Source organism: Leptosomus discolor, chromosome 4, assembly GCF_034619465.1.
Source record: "Leptosomus discolor isolate bLepDis1 chromosome 4, bLepDis1.hap2, whole genome shotgun sequence".
Lineage (NCBI taxonomy): Eukaryota > Metazoa > Chordata > Aves > Leptosomiformes > Leptosomidae > Leptosomus > Leptosomus discolor.
Window position 1 is genome coordinate 39,479,500 of NC_141394.1, and position 26,644 is coordinate 39,506,143.

The 26,644-nt window shown below is 39.4% G+C and overlaps 1 protein-coding gene across 1 annotated transcript in view; it reads left to right on the plus strand.

Annotated features, from left to right (window-relative positions):
* Positions 1-474: 474 nt before the first annotated feature.
* The window catches only part of DDX60 (DExD/H-box helicase 60), a 35,423-nt gene continuing 9,253 nt past the window's right edge, over positions 475-26,644 (plus strand). The window contains exons 1-23 of the mRNA XM_086464804.1: positions 475-694; positions 2,542-2,922; positions 3,048-3,117; positions 4,322-4,396; positions 4,778-4,952; positions 5,095-5,436; positions 5,918-5,958; positions 6,318-6,462; positions 7,484-7,645; positions 8,557-8,751; positions 9,206-9,353; positions 10,181-10,186; positions 10,649-10,810; positions 12,198-12,300; positions 13,026-13,141; positions 15,345-15,592; positions 17,335-17,587; positions 18,441-18,604; positions 19,617-19,624; positions 22,393-22,534; positions 23,579-23,728; positions 24,717-24,836; positions 26,194-26,289. Of these exons, the coding sequence (XP_086320930.1) occupies positions 475-694; positions 2,542-2,922; positions 3,048-3,117; positions 4,322-4,396; positions 4,778-4,952; positions 5,095-5,436; positions 5,918-5,958; positions 6,318-6,462; positions 7,484-7,645; positions 8,557-8,751; positions 9,206-9,353; positions 10,181-10,186; positions 10,649-10,810; positions 12,198-12,300; positions 13,026-13,141; positions 15,345-15,592; positions 17,335-17,587; positions 18,441-18,604; positions 19,617-19,624; positions 22,393-22,534; positions 23,579-23,728; positions 24,717-24,836; positions 26,194-26,289 (3,522 nt within the window). The remainder of the gene's footprint in view (positions 695-2,541; positions 2,923-3,047; positions 3,118-4,321; positions 4,397-4,777; positions 4,953-5,094; positions 5,437-5,917; positions 5,959-6,317; positions 6,463-7,483; positions 7,646-8,556; positions 8,752-9,205; positions 9,354-10,180; positions 10,187-10,648; positions 10,811-12,197; positions 12,301-13,025; positions 13,142-15,344; positions 15,593-17,334; positions 17,588-18,440; positions 18,605-19,616; positions 19,625-22,392; positions 22,535-23,578; positions 23,729-24,716; positions 24,837-26,193; positions 26,290-26,644) is intronic.

Sequence of the window (26,644 nt, forward strand, 5' to 3'; positions counted from 1 at the left end):
GGGGAAGGTGTTGTAAACTTACTTTGATCCACGAGAAGACTACTTACATAGTCTATGTACCTAAGTACGACTTACACAGCCCAGCATTTTCTGTGCTGTATCCTGCACAGTATCTGATATAAAGAGGTGCTGGGCTTTTCACTTATTCCCAAGAAAATCTGAGACATAAACCCTGGTTTCTCAAATGTTTCAACAGCCCTTGGGTACTCAGGTTCCCTCGTGAATCAAGGCTTTGCTATTTTAAATGAAGTGATAGGGGTCCAGTACTGTTCCTGCTAAAGGATTTGCTGTAAATGCTAAAAAGCCGTGTAAAGTGTACGACACAGTTTATTTTTATATGGAATTTCCTACTTTAAGAAAGCAGGCTGGTAGAAGAATACATTGTAGTGAACAAAGGGACAGAAATAGGAATTAATATTTTCTGCACTGGATAGGCATCATGCGTTAGCAATACCCTTAAGCAATGCAGGCTTAATGGCTCTTGGACTACTAGCTGCAGCTGCTGCGACTGAAAAGCGTGATTTAACAGAAGTAAGGAAATACTGGTGCTACTTCGTAGTGCCTCATTCAGGGGCGCCTGTTCTTCCGACACCTCGGAAACGAAACCGGCTGGGCTGCTCCGGGAATGGAAACCGAAAGCTGCGGGGACAGGGGGCGGTGGGGCCAGCCCTGGCGGCAGAGCGGGCGGCAGCAGGTACGGCCCGGGCAGCAGCTTCGTTAGGAGTTGGGGTTAGGGTAGGGACTGGGGTTGAGACTGGGATTGGGGTTGAGGTTAGGGCTAGGGCTGGGCTTAGTTCTGGGGGTCTGCGGTTGGGTTTGGGCATGGTCCTGGGGCTGGGGTGGGGGTGCGCATTAGGGTTTAGTAGGTTTAGGGCTGGATGAAGTGGCTGGGCAGCATGCAGGGGAACATCTGGGACTTTATGGGCAGCAAGGGAGCACCCTCCAGTATGGAGGGGCAACAGGAGTGCTGACAGGGTGTTAAAGCCACTTGGTTGCCTCTGCCCATACTGTAGCCCCAGGCACCTCACATGTCAGTGTGTGCACTGCATAAAAGCGCTGATGTAGTGAAGTATTTAAGCTCTGTTTTTTAGAGGAAAATATGTCAGTCCATACGTGAGTATGTACAGGTACAGTTTTGTTTTCTTTCAGAACGGCTGACTTTACATTTTCAGATATGGAAAGTTATGCTTGCTTAGGAGATTGCTGAAGTACTGATGGCCATTTTCTAGGTAAGCAACAATCTCAGCATGCAAAAATATGTGATTGATCCCAGAATGGTGTTCTCAATCCTTTGATACAGCTTTTTTAATTTGGACAAGAAAATGGAGAAAAGTCTCGGGTTTATTGCAGCCTTGACAAAATGTATGTATGCTGGTACACAAAAGGTGACTTTATGTAGCTGTATGCATATAAACTGCTTACATTTAATGAAAATAGGTATTAAAGTACAACTGTAAAGTTATGTTAAGTACACCACTGTAATATAGCACACTGTGTACAATATTTTATAAGTAGGTAATAAAAATGCATTTTTGTTGCTTCTTTCTCCCACTTTGTTCGCTAGGAGTTTATACTAATGCAGAGTGAAAATAAAATAGAAAATTTCAGGTTAGTTTTGAGTTGAGTTTGTGAAATCTGGAAAATGGAGATTACACTTTAGTTTCTTTTGTTAGATTTTTAGTAAAGGTTGTAAGACTAAAAATAACATCTAAAGATGGAATAGTCCTTTTATGGTCTCTGTAAAACAAAGGATAGCCCTATCTAAGGCATGCAAGCATTGTGATGACAAGTACTCATCAATAAGTACTGCATGAGGCTATTACCTGAATGGACACTAGATAAAACTAAGTTCAGAAGAACTGAGCTGATGTGGAAGGGACTGTGCAGGGTCACCTCAAGCTTCTCGTTTGTCCTTTAGCTCAAAGGAACTGAGCGTTGTGACCTCTTAAAGCAGGGAATTACCCTAATCATTACAGTTGTATGCTCACTCAAGATTTGAGAATTCTACCCTTGGGGAAAAAAAAAAAAAGAAAAAAGAAAAAAGCTAGAACTGAATTAAAAGGTGGGATTGATACCAAACCATGATTACCCCTATCATGCAGTGAAGATGTGGTGTGCCTGCTTGTGACTGGACTAGCATGAGCCCTGTGTGTACCATGTGGGTACAAGTCACTTGAACCAGGAAACGTGGATCATTCCTTGGAGCACGGCATGTAGATACAGCTAATACAGCAAATTATGACTAACCCCCCTCAAAACGTCCTTCATGCGAAGCACAAAACAGATAGGTAATGCGCCTCTTTAGTAAACTTTAAGAAAGACAAAAGCTGATGTTTTTGTTATAGTTCATAAAAATGTTTATTATTTTTAAATGAAAATACGTCTCACAGGGATGTTCACAAAATGCTTTCTGATTTTTCTTAATGTTTTATTCCAGTGAGATTATGAAGTAGATACTGTCATGGTTGAAGCCTCAGAGCATACCATATTTCCTGAAAATTATCTCTTGATTACTTAGAGTTTTCTTTTTTTGGACGCCAGAATCAAGATCTGTGATGGATTCTGCAAAAGATCATTTCAAGAAAGTAATTCATTATGATACAAATGAGAATGCTGGTCGTGCTGATAAGCGTAGTGGATGTAGTGACAATGAGAAAATAGGCTTCATTCCAACAAAGGAAGATAAAGAGAGGGGGAGTACAAGTGACAATGATGAGGAAGATAAGACCTCCAGTGAAAAAGTGGAAGCAGCTGTTACACAGATGCTTAAAGAAGAGGAAGACAGAAAAAGAGAAGCTGAAGACCCAGATTACAGTAACGCTTATAGTGTCTCAACCACTGAAGAAGTGACACCGCAGGCATCACAAACTGAAGACGAGGAATTCAGAGTTCTGCAGCACAAACGTGATTCCCAAAGCCCTGGTGAGGAGGTGTTACTAGCTTTCTCTCATGTCTGTGGCTTTTATTGCGGTGTTGGCTCTTTTGTAATTAATTGATGAGATATGGCTATATCGTTCTATCAATAACCATGTATGTGGTTATTTTAGAAATAAGGAAACATCTTGAATTTCTGAAGAAGTTGAGGCTACACGTTTGGGCATCCCTATCAAGAGCTGAGTAAGTACAGTGGGGTTCATGGAAAGAAATGTAATAGATTGTAATAAAAATAGTTTCTTTGAAGTAGGTAGATGTCACAATGTAGTACCCCTTAGAGAAAGAAGCTATGTGCTCATCACCTAGGTTTGTGGAAAACGAGGAGACCTAAGGCAGGATTAGGTTTTCATACTTCCTCCAGCCACATGAAGGAAGATTCCTAATATAAAAGAAAGTCTGCCAAAGAGTAGGAATTGTCTGCATGTTTTAGGAACTGATCTACACTTTTAACTATTGCTATTTATTCATTTTCAGATTCTCCATCGTGCTTTTTTTGAGCATGTTTCCTCATGTTTTAAGGCTACTACTTTTACAGCATGTAAAAGTTTTCCTACAAAATTTTTCATGTGTACCTTCTGTGTTTTTGCATGTTGGTTCTCATGTGTGATTTGCTTGTCCAGATTCTGATTCCTTTCCGTGCTTGATATGGAAAAGTGCCGTTCACATTGACAGAGAATTGTCTCCTCTGTGTTCTAGAGCTGACATGCTAAAGAGATTAATATCAATTAAAGGCAGACAATGTAAATGTGCAAGACAGATGTTTACATAGTTTTTGTTAATAGAAGGCTTCTCATTGCATCAGCTAACAAACTGGGCCTGTAAACCAAAGGCTTTTGATCCCAGCCAGAAAGGAAAGCTGGGTCTTCCCAGGTGTGGAGCTAAGGTCATGTGTGTCAGGCATTTTTGACAGCCTTGACAAAAACAAGCATGTTCTTACCATTAGAGCATGGGTGTTCTCATAATATGCATTAGTATTATAATATGTAATAGTGTGGTATGTAATAGACAAACATGAAAGCAGAGATCCTTTGCTAAAACGGCTTGCCTCTTCTTCATCTGGACCTGCAAAAGTTATTCTGACTCCTTGGTCTGTCCTGGGTAAAACATTGTGTCCCTGGACTTCCGTGGATTCTTAAAGAGCTGGAGGATGCAGTCAGTTCCTAGGATGTATTAAAAACTACTGAGGTGCTGCCTGTTTATCCTTGCCATCTTCAGTGCAAAGAATTTGTTTCAAGTTTGACCTAAGACTGTTTAATGCAAATTTTATCAGCTTTCATAGTTTTCTGAAATAGGAAGGGGATGAAGAAGTCTTTTCCTTCTTTGGTTTCTTGAAGGAATGTATCGTGAGTAAATTTCTTTTGCTGTTAAGGTCTTTTGATTGCCATAGACATGCCTTGGATGAGGGAAGTAGTGTCATTGTCATGATAGTTGTTGATAACCCGCTTGCTGGAAACTCAGGCAGGTAGGCTCTCAAAATACATTTTGTGGTTATCTCCTATGAGATATTTCTTATAGAACAGACAACACTTTCTGCGTAAGCAGACATGGACAAGAGGTGCCACCTAAGTCACAGAAGCCTCGGATGCTACAAAAGTATCCAGAGTTGTAAAGGAGACAATTGCTAATGCATTCAATAACTGAAAGGATTGCAAGCTATTTAGAACTAACCTTAGATCCAAGACAGATGGTTTGCTATTGATTTAATTTATACATTTAATGTTTAGTTGATTTAATTAACAAAAACATTTATTTTAAAATCTATTAGTGAGCAAATTTCTTCCGTCCCATGTCCCCAACTTTTCTCAGAGTAATGTTAGGTATGTGCTATTTCTTTTTCTTTCAGGTATGTCAGTCTGTTAAAAGACTTTGTTGAGTCTGAATTCTTTGTGATAGATGAGGATTCCTTACTACTTATGTTTTTGGATGAGGAAACACAGTATCTAAACTTCTACCAAATTGAATGCTTCCTGCAGGATTTCACTGGAAAAGGAGCAAAATATGTCATTGCTTTCTTCAGGGTACTGAACAAGTAGCATTTGTTTGCTGTTTAAAGCACTGCACTCCTTCAAAACCAACTGCTCAATTCTAATCATGATTAGGAAACTGTTCATTGTGTCAACAAATGTACCTGAATAATTTAGTTGTTTTTATTTCCCACAGGATGCAGAACAGATGTACTATTCATATCCTCGTTTTCTTTTCTTACGTACTGCATTAATAGAACACCTGAGGCATAACACAAGCACCACTGTTCATACAGAATTTTCCAATTGTTTATCATCCAAATGGGAGATTTTCCTCAAGAAAAGCTATCCATACTTCATCATCATATCTGACATAGGACTGACCTCTCTCCAAACAGACTGTTTATCTATTTTAATTGCTCATTCATTGTCAAAGAAAATCAGTGTTGTGCTTGCTTCAGGACAGGAGTATGATATTCTTAGAGTTTACGGATATCATGTTCAGAGTGTGTATAAACACAGGTTATTTTTTCAAAAGGTAAGTTGCATAACTTCATTTGCAATAATGGGGTTAGTTCTACTTAGCAGATTTAATTAAAATATCTCAATATGAGTATTACATTTTACATATTAAAATTATAAAGCCCTGATACGTGGCTCATTTTATGTTTCTTTAATGTACTGGTCTAGAAATCCTTAACAGGCAAACATTGTGATTGGTGGCTAATTCCTGCCCTGTTCCCTATAGTCACATTTCACATCCTTGTTCACTTAACATATGATAGTCTCAAATACAGCCCTTCCCATATCTTCAGTATCACATGTCTTAGTTGACTTGTAATGTGCCAGGCAAAGACTAGAATTTAGGCCAGGGATGTAATTTTCAAAATTTTATTTAGAATAGATTTTTTTGGAGGCTGAGAATTGACATGTATCTGAATGTTTTTTGTCTGTGGCTAGTAGTCTCTGATGCATTTTATCTATTGACTTTTGCATATAACTTTGACTTCTGCATTTAGTATGAACAAGATCTGCGATGTGCCTGTGAAAACCTAGTCAGGTACAAAGAACCATTTATGCGTCTATATGAGCATCTCAAGTTGAGCCTGAAAAACGTACAAAAACAGGTAATTTGACCGCTTTGATCCTTTTCCTTTTCCTTTTTTCTCCTTGGCTTGACTGTCTTCCTCCATTCCTTTACCTGAAATTCTCTCCTAGCCAGAACTGGGGCTCTCTTCCTTACGCTAAAGTGACACCCTGAGTCTCAGAAGGTCTCCTCTGTGCCCACTCTTCTTCACATCAGCTTGAAGCTGTTTCTTTCTTTAAAGTTCACTGAAATAGGATGGTTCAGCTGGAAGCTGATCAGTTGGATGTCCCTTAAGGGATTTTTCCGTCTTGGGAGCTGTCTTTGTCTTGTAGAAGATGGGAACCAGCCCATTCAGTGGAAAACACAATCTATGGCATAAAACTACCCTTAGTTGCATGGGGGCTGTGGCTGCGACCCTCTGGGTACACTGTGGCCGTTGCCTCACCTCCACGGCAGCAGCTGGTTCCTGAGAGTAGGGTATGGGAGGGTATGTTCAGCAGCAGCGGGCGACTGTAGGGACATCTCAAAAGCTAAACCTCGCTATTGCAGCTGCTAAGCCTTGCACGCTCTAACTAAAGTATTCACAATCTGGGATTTTTTTCTTTAAGAGCTTGATTATAGTTGCAAGGTCTGTGCTTGCATGATTAAAGCAGAGTTTTTGCAATGTATTAACTTTAAAAAATGTGTCTTTTTATGACCTTTAGTGCCTAAAATACTCCTGCCATTTTCCTGAGTGTTAAGTTACACTGCAATGTTGTGACTCTACTTCTGCAGAGCACAACAGCAAGGCTTCCTTGGACTTCAGTGGGAATGATACTGGTCCAGCAAGCTGATTTTTTTCAGTACAGGAAAAAAATGGTGTTACTCTGAAAGCATTTTGAAGCGTGGCTACTGCTAATATTTTCTTTTGTTATGATTATCTTTCCTGAGGCAAGTTCAATAATTGGATACCCCAGGAGTGGAAAAACATCAGGGCACAGCAAGGGTGGGTGGCTGCTCCCTCAGTGCACTGCTGTGGGAGCTCCCCTGGGGGTGGCAGGGCAGGGCCTGGTAGCCAGGGCCTGTCCCACTGCCCCAGTCAAAATCAGGGTAGCTGGGGGGCAGCTGCAGCCCTGGGCATCAGGCACCCTGGGAACTGGCCAAGGCCAGACCGCCAGACTGGGCTGTCAGCCTGCTGGGCTGTGGGGAGCTGGAGACCAGCACTGCTGCAGCATTGCCAGGGCAGGGACTGACAGCCCTGAGGGGCTGAAATGGGGCCCTGGGCAGGTGGGAGGAGGCCCCGAGGACTGGGCAGGGGCAGTCAGGGCTGTTAGTGCCCTCGGGAGTGCGACAAATAAGAGCTATTTTTACTAATGAGTGTGTACATTTTTTTTTCTGTAGTTTTCATACCCTTTTTTTCCCTTCTCTGATAGAACTCTGTAAAGGATAAGACTTGCCTTTTTTTTGGTAATTTCTGTTATAGCAGTCATTTGTGCTATTCCTGATGCTGTGACTACAGGTTCACCACACTGTCCATCTGTTGAAAAAACTGTGGCCGAAAGGATCAGACATTCAGTGTGTGATCTGTGTTCTTGCTTGTGCCGTGGGATTAAAAGTATACAGCAACATGTTGGAAAATGCCAATACTTCCATGGGAGCAAAGACAGAGCGATCAGCAAGAGTAAGAATTTTTTTAGTATCTTTTCAGCACAGTGACCATAAACATTTTGCTAACAGGAGAGATGGCTGTCCTAGATCCCGAGCTGAAGAGATGCCCAGCTGCTTCCTTTGTGGCTACACTTTGTAAGTGGTCTGGTTCAGACAATTACTGTGGCCACAGCTTTTCCAAAGGAGCATGGTCTCTCTGTGGGTGACACTGTGGACCTTGCCACAGTGGCTATTCCTGGGGAAAGTTTTACCTTAGGAGCAATTACTTCCATAGGAAGTTTTATCTTAGAGGGTAGTTATGCTCATCACTTTTTTGTAATGTTCAGTGGCATACTAGCTTTTACAGAAGAATACACGTTTCCTCAAGTTAGCAAGACATTTCAGAAAAATGGTTTCTTCCTAGATGCAGTCATGACATTTTTGTGACCATAGAAGCCTTATATTTTCATCAAGTTAACGCAGAATCAATATGTCAGTAATATTTTATGAGACATATTCTGTGGACTGCAGGATAGCTATGAGTGGTTAGCACAGCTGGATTTCTGTACAGACTTTCTGTTCTGCAGTTGAGAAAAGAGCATAGGCCTATATCTAGATATTAACTTTTCCTCTTAAAATAACATCTCTGCCATTTCTAACACACTGATAATGGTTTTTAAGTTTTGTCTTGATTTTCATAGTCATCTTCTTTTCAGAAAAGAGATTTTTTTTTTTTACATTGTAACTGATCTGCATCTACCAGCACTACAAGAACATGCATTTTGAATTAAATGTATCCACAAGTAATAACAATGCACAAACTGTTTAAATAGATCGAAATTATTAGCTGCTTTAACAAAGTGCAAACCACTGAATTAAGTAGGGGTGAACACAATTATTTTACTGAACAACATGGTCAACTTTTTATCTGTCATCTCTCAACAGGGAAGAAGTAAACCCCTATCTCTAGAAGCAGCAGCTGACCTGTGTAGAATGCAGTGTCTCACAGTGACTTTTCTTCGTCATATGCCTCTTTCGCAGAGAGCTCAGATTAGGATCATGAAATTCTGCTGGACTAAGCAAGTTTTGCCACTAATAAAAATGGGGTGTGTAGCACTGTCTTACTTCCCCTGTCATCAGGTGAAATTGTCATTTCAGTTTTCATTTTCCTTTATATGCTACTTTGGTCATCTGCTGAGATCAAAGAATGTAATGTACCTGCTGGAAAGAAACCTTACCTGGTTCAGGAATCTTGTGAGCTGCAAATTAGTGGGGCGAGAAGAATGGGGCAATATCTCTATACCTGACCTCTTAGACATTTCCAGTTAGCCAGTGTTAGGGTACTGGGCTAGATGGATGTTCTGGTCTCTAGTATGGGAAGTTTGATGTCAGGCCTTTTTATTCTTTAAAGTTGGTTATTACAGTGAAGGAGAACAGTGAAGGCAGCTCGCTGATCACAGAGAAGTCAAGTAACAGTGTGTTGTTTTTCATGTCAATAAAAATCTGTGGTAGTTAACCTTGCTTTGGAGATGCTTTGCCCCTTCCACATGAAAAGGTGCTCTGTAAGAATTAACTGTTTGCTTTATTTTAACAGCAACAGTTGTGTATGCATTTTGCTCTGACACAGCTAAGTGATGCAAATGATTGGAAGTTGGATTTAGCTTATCTGCCTGACTTAAATGATGATTCACTGCTCATGAATCTTGCATATTACTGTGAGGTCGAATACACTGAAGGTATTTGTCTTTGTTGAACAGATTGCTTTCTTACATTTCTAATTTTATTAAGCTGCAAAATGAGAATGAAACTGTACAAGCAGAAATGATTACAATTTTCTAATTACCCTTATCATAATGGATATTTTATGGAATAATAGGGAAACTTTTTTCTATAGCCAAATCTAGAAGATCATACATGAAAATGTCTTTCACCAGTACTTATTCAGAATACTTTACCATGTCATGTCTTTGATGTGCCACCTGTACTTATGCAAAGAAAGAGTGTTACAGCATAGGCATTAAGAGCTCTGGGTCACTGTTATTGGGTATTCTCAACCATTTGGTTTTTAGCCAATTTTCTATCCACTTCATTTTGCCTTAGTGCAACACAATCAGAATGGAAACTAGACTTTATCCCTATTGTCACCATGACATTGGATAATATTTTTAATTTCAGATGAGATTGATTCAGACAAAACAATATGTTGTCTTATAAATACATGAATCTGGGAGATGGAGCTTTAAGAACATCGTCAGATGTGTTAAGATTCACAAAAAAGTTACAAAAGCTGTCAGAGTAAGAAAGGATGGAAAAAGATTTGTAACAAATGTTCTTTCAGAGTAATTCTGTTTACCTGAGATCCTCTGCCATGAGTCTGTCTGATAGTAAACCAGAACACTTTCTTTATGAATCTAGTCACAAGATAGCATGTATGTACCTCAGTAAAGCAAGTGTAGAGGAATTTTTAAAGGAAATATAAATTAGGAATATGAAACATTTATTTTTTTAATGATGCCTATTATTGGGCACTAAAAAAAAATTACCAATTCGAGACTGTACCCTGCAGGAGGCAAAGGTAAGAAACTCTTCTTTAGCTGTGGAGCTTACAGGCTTCCACAGACAGTCTAAATCTGGTGTTTTTTTTTCCAAAATACATCTTCTTGGTACATTTCGTAGAATCATAGAATGGTTTGGGTTGGAAGGGACTTCAAAGATCACCTAGCTCCATCCCCATGCCATGGGCAGGGACACCTTCCACTAGACCAGGTTGCTCAAAGCCCCATCCAACCTGGCCTTGAGCACTTCCAGGGAGGGGGCAGCTACATCCACTCTTTAATTATTTATACCCTAGGCTATTAAAAATGTGAATGTACAACATTTTGTTCCGATTTGCTCTAATGACCAAAGACTTGGATAGGACTGAAGTCTTTGTTGTGCCTGATGCTGCATAGGTGAATAGGTAGGTTCGGTTTGAGGAAATGTAATTTTAAGTGCCCTGTATTTAATTTTCTTTTTCCTTTCTTCCTTCCTTGTGCAGGATTAGAGTTCAAAAAGGAATTGAGGAAAGAAATGGAGAATGAATACCAATGTTTATGGGACATGGTAACAAAATTAGCTGTGAAGTACAGTTTTGGAGATGCTTTCCCAGTACGAAAGACCTCCCAAGTATTTCTTGAACGGGAACAGACATTATTTAGAGGTAATGATATCTCCACAAATTAGAGAGTTGGAAGCATGATCTTCATTACTATCACTAAAAGTTCTAGGAGTGGTGATCTGATTTTATTCTAGTCACAAATCTAATCCATGCTTTATGGATCCTCCTCCTCCCTTTCAACCCACTAGCAAAACTTGGAGCTGATGCCAAAACATGTCTGACCAGGCCTTATGGGTGAAATTCTGACTCCAAGTCACACAAGTAGTTATTGACTTCAGTAGGAATTAGGTTTGGTTCCACGATTGCTAGCCCAAATCTATTGTATGTATTTTAAAAAACATTTTGATGAGTGTAATACAAATAATAGTAAAGAGCATAATAATTACTCATAATTAAAGTAATGATTATGCTGCAGGAAGACTCTCTGAAGAATATCTTTGTACATGTTGGCATAGGGTTATGCAGATATTGGGCATGGGAGCAGTAAATTAAGTGAAATACAGAATTGTTGCCCTAATGGTAGAGTGTCCAGCCATCACTGTAGCTCACGTTGCAATCCTTGAAGGTTGTAGAAATGTGACTTGCCCGTTAAGTGTCTTCAATTACACCATCATCCTCTTTAGTAGCCCATAATTGGGGAAGTACATAGTTGGCTCAGAGATTTTCTTCCCTTACGTACAAGACCTGTTCTGAATATCTGAAAGGAGTAGGTAGAGATTTTTGCCTGATAGCTGACCTTTCTTGAGAACCAGTTTTGTTACAACCTTCAAATGTTTGTTTTAAAGCTATCACATTGTATAAATCTTTAGAAGAGACAGTTGGTAAGAAATACAGTAAAGTCTGGAATATAATTCTGCTTAAGTTTGTGGGTGTTCCTCAGTTGGTTTCAAAGATATCAAGCGGGCAAAGTGGGCTCTAGTGGGAAAAAAATTTCTTTGTTATCTGTGGGATATTAAGGCATCTTCTGGCACAGCATTTGTGTTGCTTACTGCTGTGTCTCCTTTGGACACCTTGAAGACTGAAGTTGTGGCTAAACTTCAAACATGGGAAGGATGCATAATGCTACATGTCATCTTTAGTCATCTATGTAAGTGCAATTGAAAGTGCGTATTTAGGAGACTGTAGACTTTATGGATTCAGTGCAGGAAAGTGGATGCCTGTGAGTTCGGATGGGTTGTAGCATTCAAAATGTTACTGTGAGTGTCTAAAATGGATTATGAGAGTATCTACTCACAAGCAATAATGATGTCTGCTTCATTCTTCCCACGCTTGGGAAGAAACAGGAAAAGCAGAATTAGTGAACTGTTGCTTACTTTTAGCAAATTTTACTTTATAGAATTTCATTTATAATATAACTTGGCAGTTTTCAAGTATGATATGCAATTATATGTATTCTTAATTAAGCAACATTATTTTTTACACTGTAAAGACTATGAAGAAGAAATTCCTAACATTGGACTAATCTCAGTGAAATCTGATCTTGTTGAAGATTATGCTGGAGATGTTTTGAAAGACCTACCTATTTTAGAAAGGTACATATATGAGTTTTATTCTAAGGAAATAACATTATATTGGCTTATTTTCTACTCCTCTGTGCTTTACATCCATGTTATGCTCAGTTTTATACAAACGTAGAAGTGCTTTTGTTATGATTGGGTAAAATTTCACATTTGCATGTACTGGTGTGAATATTAACACAAAATTCAGAACAAGATGGATAAGAGCCAATATATGTATATTTGCTCGTACTGTTATTTGTTTGCATTATAGTCTTTGATTCTTATTCTGCGCTCTGGAACTGTTTTTCTAAATGTACGATTTGTATTTGAAAGACCTTATCCTAAATTGCAGAGCTCAGATTGATCTCAGGAAAAGAACAACATTAAATAAAAATACTGAAAAAAAAGTAAGAAGAGATTATCCTTTTCATTTGCTCTACTACTTGTGGAAGTGGGTTCTGTGCTGCGCAATGAGTATTTTGTAGCCAGCATGCAAGTTATGTAGTTACATTGCATTCTGTGATTAATCTGTATGAAAATAAGTGGGGGTTTACTTTGTTTATTAGTAATTCTTTCAGAAAAACTGAGGCTATTCTGACACACTATGTTTGGACTAGAATTAAACTCTATATTGGTTTTCTGCCACAGTAAAATTGTGTTTTGATAAATACCCATTTTTTGGAATGTTTTGAATGTTTCATTAGAGATGCCAGAAAACACTTCTAATTTCTGCTCTGTTTAATGTTTGTGTGTTTCAGCAATGATCTTGCAGTTACTTCACTTATTAAATACAAGAAATTTGACGAGCTTCGTCACTGGCATTCTGGCAGACCTTTGACTGAGGAATATGAGCGAGTACAGTGGAATGATGATGGTAAGAAAAACTAACACAAAGCCCATTTGTCTGTGTGGCTAGAACAACACCGTAAAGGTTTTGGAGAAGGACTTCTCATTTCAGAAAATATTTGCAGTGATATAAATACTTGCCAAACTAGAGCTACAGCAATAGCTAAATTATACTTAAACTGATATGCCTGTACATTATGTGTGTGTGTTGTGTATCTTAAATAGGTCTAACGAGTGTAACAGAACGAGCACTTGTGGTCAGATGTTCACGAGACATTCCCTTTTGCTTGCAAAATGCTTCACAGATTTGTGTAAGCAAACTGCATGTACATGTGCAGTTTAATGTTTAGATATATAGTTTGGATAATGTTAGTAAGCACATCCATACATGTGGAAAATCTGCTCAGATGTTTGCACCGTGCATATATAGTCAATCTTATCTTTTGAGAACAGAATTAAAATAAGAAGTAAAAGAAGTTGTGGTTTAACCCCAGCTGGCAACTAAGCATCACACAGCCACTCACTCACTCCCCCCCCACCCCAGCAGGATGGGGGAGAGAATCAGAAGGGAGAAAGTAAGAAAACTCATGGGTTGAAATAAAGAGAGTTTAATAGGTAAAGCAAAAGCTGCGCACACAGAGAAAATAAAATGAGGAATTCATTCACTACTTCCCATCAGCAGGCAGGTGTTTAGAGCTATCTCTAGGTAAGCAGGGCTTGTGTAATGGTTACTTGGGAAGAAAAACACCGTCACTCCAAGCATCCCCTGCCTTCCTCCTTCTTCCACCCACTTTTATTGCTGAGCATGACATCATATGGTATGGAATATCCCTTTGGCCAGTGGGTGTCATCTGTCCCAGCTGTGTCCCCTCCCAACTTCTTGTGCCCCCCTAGCCCAGTCGCTGGTGGGGTGTTCTGAGAAGCAGAAAAGGCCTCGGCTCTGTGTAAGCCCTGCTCAACAATTGCTAAACGCTCCTGTGGTATCAACACTGTTTTCATCTCAAATCCAGAACACAGCCCCATACTAGCTACTATGAAGAAATTTAACTCTCTCCCACTAAAACCAGCACAGCAGTAAATGAAAGTTGCTTGTATCATAATTCTTATGTTATGCATTATAGTTTCCTGTAAGTTTTTTCCAGTTTGGGATACTAAGGAAAACCAACCGTGGCTTGGCTTTGATCTTAGATTTGCATATTTACATGATATGAAGCATATGATACTGTATGTTCCAGCAAGTACACAAAACTTTCTCTCAAAGATGTTCCCCTCATCTGTTGCATCAGACAATGAATTAAACTGTTAAAAACCTGCCAGGAGTTGAGATGTCATGGATTGCAGTTGATATTTCCAGTGTTTCTTACGGTTTTCATTCAGTGACTTAGAAATGGTGTTTCCTGGGTGGGTATTTGCACCACTTGACCTGTGAAACCAGGGTTCCATCTGCTCATCTTTCTGACTGATTTTTTGCGTTCTTCCATGCGCTGTGATTTCAACAGGAAGTTTGAAGAGCATAACCTGCAGAAGAGTAGCTAAAGCACCTTCTGTAATGTTGAAGGTTTATGTCCACTCTAGCTGAAAAAGGCACTCTCTCTCCTGTGCCTTGCATGAATGCTCTGAATGCTGGCATGTACTATCTCATTCTTTCTTGAAGACTGATCTTTCTTGAAAAAAGATCTAAGATGGGTTTTCACACTCAGAAACTGACTCACCGTTTTGATTTTAGGGCAGAGAGAAATACTTAGGCTTGAGTGTGGAAGTATCCATATACTCAGTTCAGTATCTCCCATTGGCTAGCATAAGTATTCTTCTAGCAGCTTATTTATTTATTTATGTTCGGATGACAGACTTGTTTTTATGAGGAAGAGGTGTCTTTCTGATCATCTGAATTGCCTTTGGAAGACATCTTCCTGCTTTCATGGACTGTGTGAGCAGCCTGGGCATTTCGCTCAATTTTCTTTCCAGGCATCCTGCTTGTGAAGTTTTCCAATATTTTTAATGTGTGCCTAAAGTAGTTTGAATCTGAGTCTGTTACCTGTCTCAGATAACTCAAAGTACTGTTGGATTTCAGTGAGCCTTGGTAGCCAGCATCTTGCAAAATGTGATTTTAGCCTTTAGGTTAAATGAGGAATTTTTAGGAACTTTATCCATTACCTAGGTATCTTTTCTTGGGAATAGATTAGGCTGGGATTCTGTCAGAGTGTTTTTTAATCAATTATATTTGTTTGCAGCAAAATCCAAAGATCCAAAAGAAAGAAGACAAATACAAAAGTTACAGACTTTTTGTCATTTTTATGGAGGTACTTGGGAAGACATCATTTCAAAACTTATTGTGCATCAAGAGGATGTGTCAGGGAATGCTAATGCTGCTGTCAAAAAGACACAGAAAAAGCATGTGAGTATATTCAAGTTGCTCTTTCCAAATATTTTCTTCTATTATCCAGAGAAGGATTTCTACTATACGAGTCCCACAGCTGAAGTTTTATATTCTGAATGCACTAGTAGTTCTCAGTTGAAGAAATTTGAATTGCCTTTCTACTTCAAATTTAATTAGCTAATTGGCAAAAGTATTTTTGTTCCTAGTTAGGAATACTGATGAGTGATTATATTTTAACAGGCTGTCCTGGTTTGGGCTAAATCAGAACTAATTCTGTTTTAGTGCTTTAACTTTTCAGTTAAGTCTCCTCTAACTACCAGCACTTTCTGAAACAGCAGCATGTTTTTCCAGACAGTGACTGCTCCTGGCAGTGATAAGGCCTGATGTTTATAGTTCGTACCAAGGAATGGTATGCAGAGAGGCCCTTGCTTAGACTTGTTCTTATGGCGACCAAGGTCACTGCTAAATCTTGTACTCCGTGTTGGGGTGCCAGGAGTGAAAAGGGTCGCACCTACAAGGAGGAACGAACTGGACAGGTGACCCAAACCTGACCAACAGAGTATTCCATCCCATAGACGTCATATTCAGTATAAAGCTAAGAGATCATGAGGGTCTCGCCCCTTTGCTCTTCTTCGATGGCCGACATCTGAGGAGGACTGATCCGTGCATCCCTGAATCCAGTGCCTGAGTCCAGCTCCTGCATCCCGTCCCTGTCTGCTGCCGAGTCCAGCCTGGGACTGCCCCAGTGCCAGCCCTGCAGCGTGGTGGTGACGTATCGTCATCAGGGTGGGGGGGAGTTGGGTTCGGTATTGGTTTTGTATATATTTGTACATACTGTATATATTTAATTTTTTTCCTTATTCTTATTATTATCTTTTCTTTTATTGTTATTGTTCCATTAAAGCTGTTTTAGTTTTCTTTTCCAAACCGTAAAATCTCTCTCCCTTGTTCTCTCTCCTTTTCCCTTTTGGGAGGGGAGAGGGGTTAGTAGAGAGCGTCTGTCATTCGTTAGTGGCTGGCCCAGCCTCAAACCGTGACACAGGCACAAGTAAATAAAAAAATTAATAAATATGAACTCTGTAAAGGCTCATAGGTTTTGGCTTATGGCCAGTGTTATACCATGGAGTGAGGGAAACGAATTAATGAATTTAATTTTACTTCAAGAAACTACTGAAAAATACTGGGAAAACCATTATTCAGTTATTATTCCTGCACTACTTGGAAACATTCTCTGTGAAAAATCCTGTAGATATTGCAATTAATCCTAACTATGTGAACACTGTCAGACATCATAGGATATGTAGCATGTACTTGCATCCTCCTGAACAATACTGAGCAATAGTAATTTAGAGTAATATTTCATAAAAGACTGTACTATGTGTTATAGACTATGGCCTGTTGAATTACCTGTAAAAGTCTATGTATAAAATAACTTTGTTAATTCAAGGAAAGTCGAACTTTTAATTTTATTTAACTTACTGAAAAGCACATCTCAGTATGGTCAGAATTACTATTACCTATGTATAAAATAAAAGCTTGAAATTCAACTTTCCGACATCTATTATTTTATTTTTCCATGTTTCTGCTTTTTTATACTACTTGTGAAGCTTTACACTGACTTAAAATGAAGATTAGGGAAGCTCAAGCAACATTATTTGGATTCAGAAATTATATCTCTTTAAAGTGAAGTACTATTTTAAACAATTTACAAAACACAATGCTTCACACAGATTAAGTGAAAACTAGAATGTACCTACTGTGATTGAGTTTATGGATTAGCTTTTTTTAGATGATACTTGCACACAGTGATCGTTGGTTCTAAATATCTTCATTTTATTGGATAGAAAAGTAAAGCAGAAACAATTGCAGAGGAAAACAACAGGCGACTAAAAGCTAAAGAAGAAGAGAAAGAACAGGAGCAATGGAAAGCCTTGTGTATACCAACTGAAAAGGAAATAAAAGCAAATCAGACTCTTGGAATAAATAAATTGGAGAAGTTTCTCAAGATCCTGAAAAGTAAATCTGTGAAGTTCAGCGTAGAGATAACAGCACTGTCTGCCTGTTTAGAAGTCTGGAAGGAGCACTGCAGAGAGCAAGGTATGGCAGCCGAATTCATGTTCAGTATTCAGCTTCCACTCCCTTTAACCAAGGGAGTGAGTGACTTTGGACGTTCTCAGCTGCTGTAAAGACATGTGAATACAGCCCTGTTTCAAGAGCATAAAAGGCGTTTTCAAGAATTAACAGGCTTTGGTCCTCTTTTGTAATTTCAAGATCCTTTGAGTCAGCTGTAAAGCATCCAAAGAAACAGGATTGTAGCTGTTTTCCTGTTTTGCTTTGCAAACATTGCATACATAATTTATTTTATTGTATATATGTTTAATAATTATGTATCATGCACACTAAAATGTATCTATATTGCATTGAATTGTCTAATTAGCTGAGGTGGTTAGCTCACAGACTGAATGATGACGATTTGCACAGAAATCTGTGCTACCACAGCCAAAGGCCTCCTGTTTCAACAGAATTACATGTTCAGTTCATACCCTCAGTCAGCAGAGTCCAAGCACACACTGCTCTAAATGTGATGAGGAGAGTTGAAAACTTCGGAGTGAAATATGTTGTGAATAAGGTTGAGTAACAAATGTGTGAGTCGGGAATGCGGAATGGGGGAGCTTGGTTAACACATAGATGTCAGAAGTAGGACTTCCTTTTACAGCTGAGTGTGCAGAAGCAGATAGCATTATTTGGCTGCTTGGTCTTCAGTGGCAATCCTTGTAGAGGTCACAGGAGTGTGGGTTGTCTTAATCTAGTTGTCTTTAAATAAAATTCATTTTTAAATTGTTATAAATGTGATTGGATGGATAAGATCTCTTCTAAAAGTACCTAATATCAGAAGATTTCCGATGATCCAATTTGCATTGAAATAACTGCAGGCTTTTGATTTTTAAAGGTAACAAATCTAAAGATTTAACCAAAGCTGTTCAACTTATGAGGAGAATTCATATCCTCCTTGAAAAGTATCAAGATCTCTTGAAGAAGCCACATGTACAAAAGCTGACCAGATATCTAAAACTTCTTGGATTTAAGAATTTGGCATGCTCTCTACCTGACCAGGTATAGACTGTAGTGATTCTGCTGTAACTAAATCTGTAGCTGAATATCAACAGTGTTTTCTTAAACATTGAATAGTGTATAGAAGATGTACATTGAGCTTATTTTATTTTGTGTTGTGCCATCAGATTTGGAACTATCTATTCTTTCTTCAGATACTAATCTTCTTTAGTTCCATGGATATTTTTCTCTGCTTGATGGCACAGTAGGCCACTTCCTCTTCAGTAAACAGAACTTTGTATGGCTGCAAAGATACCCTTTGAAACATGCCTCAAGATTAATTTGCTGTAGGTATGTCTGCCTGAGGCCTTGACGTCTCTGAGAGGTATCTGCTGTTCAATTCATCACATCATCTGAACTCTGCATGTTAAAAGTAACTGTTAAAAGCTAAGTGATAAGCAGCTGCTCTCTAACAGGCCCAAAGTTGCTACTTTAGAAAATAAAATTGCTTGTCCTTGCTAGCACAGCTGACACCACCAGTAGCTACACTGAATTTGGCTCTGAAGCAATTTCTCTAAGGATTTACCTTATACTTTTCTGTATGTTAGCAACCTACCCACTGGCTGATTTAATGTTATGAGGAGTTCGATACCTTCCTGTATAGATAGCATGTTATCAGGGAGAGGGGATGCTAAAGTGACTCTCGGGCCACTGCCAGAAGAGGGAGGATATAACTCACAGCCTGCAGAATATGAAGTCAATAGCAAAAGGAAGGAAGATTACAGTGAACTGTAAAACCAATATTAATTACTTCAGTGTCTCATTTTTCAGGCACAGTAGTTAGGAATTTCTGGAAGATTATTTCTGGAAAATATTTACCATCCTTCCTTGAGGATCAGGACTAAGAGGTGAGGGAGGACGTGATTGTTTTCTGAGAAATTTTCTTCCCTTGAAGAGTGAAAATTATTTGTCTCTTTTTCTATGTGAATTCAACTGGCCTATGAGATTGTTTGCTTTTGGCTACATAGATACTGTAAGGTTGCTTGTTCCCCAAATAGAGTATATTACATTACAGGACGCGGAGTTGTAAGATTCAAGGATCTCAAAAGGTCTGTTGTAAAGGTTTGTGGTGATAGAAGGGATATCTTGGCAAGTTTAATGTCTTGCTTAGAAGGGCTCTAGATCAGTCAGTGCATTTTGGACCTACTTTTGCTTTTACAGCTGCTTCTTTCTGATTATTACTTTTGCAAAGTTGGGGGAATTTTAGGAATAAATAACTGAAATTTTCAGGAATAACTGAAAATATTTCTTTCAAGAAATCGAAGAAGTGGTGAAATCTCCATCCTTGGAGATCGTAAAAACTCGACTGAACACGGCCCTGAGTAATCTGATCTAATTGCATTTGCTTCTAGCACTGAGTTGGATTCATTGACATTCAGACATCCCTGACAACTAAGCTCAGCTTGAACTGAAATTGGCCAGAGACGTCAGAAACTTCAAGAGTTCTTCAGACACATTAACAACAAGCAGAAACAGAAGGAGAGCATTGGCCCACTATTAAACAGGAAAGGTGAACTAGTCACCAGCAATGCTGAAAAGGCAGAAGTCCTCAACACCTCCTTCACCTCTGTCTTTAGCAGTGCTGTTGGGTCCCAGGCCACGAGAACAAAAATCCAGATTGATGCAGTCACAGACCCGCTGTCAGTGAAGGAAAAGTTCATGTGTTGACTGTTACAGGTGTTTGACCCATACAAATTGATGGGCCCAGATGCCATCCACCCAAGGATGTTGGGAGAGCTGTCTGATGTTGTTGCGAGGCCATTCTCCATAGTCTTTGAGAAGTCGTGGAGACTGGGAGACATGCCTGAAGACTGAAGGAGGGTTAATGTCACCCCTATCTACAAGAAGGGTTCCAGGGAGGACCCGGGTAATTATAGACCCATTAACCTCATATCAATCCCTGGGAAAGTTATGGAGCAAATCCTGCTGGGGACTATCACAAGTAAACTGAAGCATGTGTTTGGGCAAAGCCAACATGGATTCACCAGGGGCAAATCGTACTTAACAAACCTGATTGCCTTCAATGACAAAGTAACCTGGTTGGCTGATGCAGGGCAAATGGTGGACTTTGTTTACCTGGACTTCTCCAAGGCTTTTGACATGGTCTCCCACAGCCTCCTCCTTGAAAAACTGACACGTTACAACCTAGACAAGTGGTCTGTGCGGTGGGTGGGGAATTGGCTGACAGGCCGTACCCAGAGGGTGGAAGTAAATAGTCCATTCTCAAACTGGCAACCAATCACAAGTGGGGCCCCCCAGGGATCGGTATTGGGCCCAGTGCTGTTTAATATCTTCATAAATGATTTGGATGTTGGGATCAGGTGTACCCTGATGAAGTTTGCAGATGACACCAAAATGAGTCGGGTAGTTGACACTCTAGAAGGGAGAGCTACCCTCTAGGAAGACCTGGACAGGCTGGAGGAGTGGGCTAGCAGGAACCTTATGAAGTTCAACATGGACAAGTGTAAGGTCTTGCACCTGGGAATACTTAACCCAGGAATGCAGCTCAGACTGGGAACCACCTGGCTGGAGAGCAGCCCTGTGGAAAGGGACCTGGGAGTCTTGGTGGACAACAACTCAACGTGAGTGAACAGTGTGCTGCAGCGGCAAAGAAAGCCAACGGGATGCTGGGCTGCATTAGCAAGGGCATCACCAGCAGAGATAAAGAAGTCATTATCCTGCTCTACTCAGCGTTGGTCAGACCACACCCTGAGTACTGCGTTCAGTTTTGGTCCCTGCTATACAAAAAAGAAGTGGACAAGCTGGAAAGGGTCCAGAAAAGGGCCAGGAAGATGATCAGAGGACTGGAAGACCTGGCATATGGGGAAAGGCTGAGAAAACTGGGTTTGTTCAGCCTTGAGAAGAGAAGTCTTAGGGTAGACCTTATTGCCGTGTTCCAGTACATAAAGGGTAACTGCCAAGAAGATGGAGACTCCCTTTTTACAAGGATATGGAAAAGACAAGGGTTAATGGATACAAGTTACTCCTGGGGAGATTCCGATTGGATTCCAGAAGAAACTTTTTCACCATGAGGACAATTAGACATTGGAATAATCCCAAGGGAAGTGGTGGATTCCCCTACATTGGACAGTTTTAAGACTGAGCTTGGCTGGGTGCTGGACCATATAATTTAAACTATATTTTTACCTTTAAAGGTTGGACTAGATGATCCTTGAGGTCCTTTCCAACCTGGTATTCTATGATAACCTGAATTATTATGTGGTTTTCTGATCTTCTAGTGTTGTAATATGTAATGCTTTTCTATACAGCCTTCAGAATCAGATGTGTCCATGAACATTAAATTTGGTATGTCTTAGGGTATACAGGCATTGTTTAAAAACACAACGCTTCACAAAATTTAGTATCACAGTCTTTATATTGAATTTCCTTGTGCAGCTGTGGTTCATTGCACAAGCGGTCAGGACAGGCTGAAGAAGAGAGACATAAATATAGGATGAGAAGGCTCTGGCAGGCAATAGCTTGAAGAGGCTGAGCTTTGCCTGCTAGCCAGTTTTGTTAGCTCTTCTGACAACAAAAGCACCACCACCACCAGCTATGGAAGATGTACTATTTTTAGAACATAGTCTCCTTTGAGGAGACACAAGTGTGACCCTTACATAAGGCTACACGGTGTAGATTTCTGCAAGAAATTATTTAAAAATCACCTGCACTTTCATATGTTTATCAAAGCTGGCAGAGTTCCACAGAGCAAAAGATGTGCCATTTTCTTAATCTCTTGCTAGTTTTCAAACCAACTTGAATTTTCATTTGACCTTATAGACAGGAGAAAGTAATGATGACAATGTAAGCAACTATGCTATCGGAATGGGTCCAGCTCGCTTTCAGCTACAATACATGGATTATTACTTGCTCAGAGAAGAGAGAAATGATCCAGATCCCCGAGTGCAACATTTCATACCAGACACACGGCAGGTAATGAGACACAAACTTTTTGCATAAAGTGAACATTTCAGATATTTTACTTTTTAATTTTAATTTTTTTTTCATTTAAAAATACACATTATTATACTACTTTGTCAAAATAGTGTTGTTTAATTAATTTTGTAATAAGTTTAACAAATTCAGTAGATCACTTCAGACTGTATTCCGTGTTCTTTCTACGCTGAGAGCTCTTCTACAGAGGGTTTGGCCCAAGGAATGCAACATAACAGATGCTGAATCCATGGGATCTCACTGCTTGTTACCATATTTGAGAGTGGTAATGCCCTGTTTGGATAATCTCTGACTGTTCATCCTCTGCTCATTTCTTCCTAAAGAATTACCCATAGTATGAGTTGAGAAATAACTTTTCTGTCTAAACAGAGTAAGTCTAACTCAGATTTTTTCATTATTGGTCTGGGGAGGTCAACTGAATTTGCTGCTTTGCATGTCCGTATCTGCAAAACTTGCTTGAGAAACTACTTGAATCTTTGCATATGTGCTCACAGAGAAAGATAGTGTTAGTACTATTTCTGTTTCCTCTTCTGTGTCCCTTTCCCCATCCTTTCACAGACCTATGTAAGGTGAGAGAGCATGGAGGACATGTTAATAGGGAAGGAAAGAGATTAATAACCACTGTATGCTAAGAGCAGAAAAGAGTTTTGGACAGTATTGATGTAACTATTATAATGCAAGGAAGTTTTTGGAGCTAGATTATACACTGCTGACTTAACTGGTTTTATTTTTTAACTTGAAAATGTCCAGGTTTGGACTCAGAATGTTCTGGTATCAGTATCTCAGATCAAATAACTGACATAGATAAGTTATAACTTGTAGTTCTGTTTTTTTCCCACTAACAGTTTAAGAGAAAATAATGCAATCATAAAATGACTAAGTTAACTCTGACTTTCTGTAGTCCAAAATCTGTATATAAAGTCTATGTGCAAAAATAAGAGATGTTCTCACAGAAAGAGCTGATTTACTCAATAAGAACTTCATAACAAGACATTTTGACGTAAGTAGCTGCTTTTCTCTTAGCGAGAACTTCTTGATGCTGTAGATAATAATGAGTCTGCGGTGATTGTTGCTCCCACTTCCTCAGGAAAAACATATGCGTCATATTATTGCATGGAAAAAGTTCTGAAAACAAGCAATGAAGTAGTAGTTGTGTACGTTGCTCCTACAAAAGTAAGGCTGCATCCTACTGCGTATTCTGTATATATGACTATAGTATCTCTCAGTATGGTTCTGAAACTGTTTGGGGTAACTTGTTAAAAATTTAGTTGATTTTTTTTTTTTTTTTTTTTAATTAGAAATGTAATCTTTACGTTCTGTTTTACATTTATTAGAAACAGCATGTTTACAAAAAATCTTCAAGATATTTGAGCTCATGTAGAGTTTTTCTCTGTTAATATCCGTATAGCTAACTTAAGGTCAGAAACACTAATATATATAGAAGTGCCATAAGTAATGTGTTAGGTAAATGATGACAGTACAAAAAGCCTCCCAACATGGTGAAAGTAATTAGAACAGAACAATGACCAAGCGAGTCAAGTTGTATTTTCTAATTTAGCTCACCATCGGATGTTTCAAGAGAAAATTTATGAAACTCTAGGCAGTGGGATATTTTTTAATGAGACTTCTATCCTAATAGTTAAAAAGTGACTTAAGTGCTGAGGGACAATGTTTTGCTTTCTTCCAAAACTTATTTTGATGTTCAGTGATAAAGTTTTTAGATAGTGAATTACAGGGACTGTTATTCAACAACAATCTCTGTGGATTGTTTTCTATAAGTAGAATAAATTTTTTTGTGGTTGTGCTCAGGTTGGGCATCAAAATAATCTTTTCATTTGAATATCAGTCTGGGTGCAGAAATGTATTTTATATCTACAACCCCAGGACTTTGAGATCATCAGAGTGCTTGTAGATGCAGTAGAATGTCCTCACTTTACACAACACTAAATTTCTTTGAAAGCATTTGAGTATAATTGAAAATCAAGTACCATATCTTTTTGAAGTTAACATTGTTGACAGTCTAGACTTAATAGTATACTACATAGTGCATTATAGTCTAATACATTAATATCAGTGCCAAAATGGAATGCTTTTATATGTCTCAGAATATGTCCGACAGACATACACTGTCTAGTTTTGTTAATGACCTGCTTTATTTGAGGCCCTTGTGAACCAAGTGGTGGGAACTATATACAGTCGATTCACCAAGAAACTTCCAGATGGATTGGTAATGTGTGGAGTCTTCACACGAGACTATCGTCATGATGTCATGAATTCTCAGGTATATTTTTATGTGTGCTTTAACACATAATAATAATGACTTCTGTATCGCATCTGGCCTCTGAAAATGTTAATTATAACAATTGTGCCATTACTAAAAAAATCTAAGTGTATCTGTACTGCTTACCAGAAGCTTTCAGTCTATGGCGTACAATCTTAGCTATTTGTCTTTAAGGGACATGCAGTTGACTACTTGCTCTGATTAAAAGAAAAAGACATTAAAATCCTTTTGTTGCCAGCATACAGCAGATGCCTTACAGAAGTCCAGATGGAATACATCAGTAGCTCTTCCCTTGTCCACTGATGCAGTCACTCCATCACAGAAGGCCACTAGGTTGGTCTCTCTTGTAGTGGGGAGTCCAGAACTGGACACAGGACTCCAGGTGTGGCCTTATCAGTGCTGAGTACTTAGTGGAAGGAACCCGTGCCTTGATTTGTTGGCAGCATTCCTCCTAATACAGCCCAGGATACCATTAGCCTTCTTTGCCACAAGGCCACATTGCTGCCTTATGTTCAACTTTGTGTCCGCCAGGACCCTCAGGTCCTTTTCTGCAGAGCTGCATCCCAGCTGGATGGCCCGCAGTGTACACTGGTGCATGGAGTTGTTCCTCCCCGGGTACAGGAGTTTGCACATCTCCCTGCTGAACTTCATGAGCTTCCTGTCAGCCCATTTATCCAGCCTGTCAGCATCCCCCTGGATGGCAGGACAACCTGCTGGTGTATCAGCCACTCTTCCTAGTTTGGTGTCATCAGCGAACCTGCTGAGGGTACAATTTTCCCCATCATCCAGATTGTTAAGGAAGATGTTAAGCATGATCAGACCCACTATTGACCCCCGGGATACACCACTAGTTAACTGGCCTTCAGCTAGACTTTGTACCACTAATCACCAACCTCTGGGCCCAGCCTTCCAACTGGTTTTCGGTCCAGCTCACTGCTGCTTATCTGGCCCATACTTTGACAGCCTCTCTGTGAGGATCTTATGAAGACAATATCAACTGCTCTCCCCTTGTCTACCAAGCCAGTCATTTCATCATAGAAGTTGGTCGAAGTCGGTCAGGCATTACTTCCCCTTGGTGAATTAATGCTGAATACTCCTGTTGACTTTCTTGTTCTTCATGTGCTTGGAAATGATTTCCAGGATTAGTTACTCCATCACCTTCCTGGGGATCGAGATGAGGCTGACCAGCCTGTAGTTTCCTGGGACCTCTTTCTTGCCCTTCTTGAAGACAGCAGTGACAAATCATTCATTCGTTCTTGAAATACATCTATATTTTTAAATGCTTTTTAAATATAGAATCTACTTGTTGATTAGTCAGTTTACTTGAAAATAATGCTTTAGAAACCTTTCTTCTTAGATACTAGTGACTATGCCTCAATGTTTAGAAATCTTGATGCTGTCTCCTCGTTGCCAGAAATGGACCAAACGGATACAATATGTTATACTCGATGAGGTAGGCATCTTTTAACAGTAACCAATTTAACAAATACATGAAAAATGTTGAGGAAAAATGCTGGTGACTCAGTTTTTCATTACATATGTTATTGCTGGAAAAAAACAACTTTCAGAAATATTATTTAAGACTTGCTTTTTTCCTGTTTGCTGATACTGTTTATGTACTCCATTGAAAGAACTTAAAACTCTTGTTAGTTCTCAAGAGGACATGCAGTTCAGTCAAAGCTTCCAGGAACTTCAGTTATTTCTCTCAAGCCAGTCAAATGAAAAACTAAAAGCCACCACTGTAGTTTTGGTGGCACAAATAGAGCATTCCAGACTGGGATCATAAACATTGCACATCATATGGTATT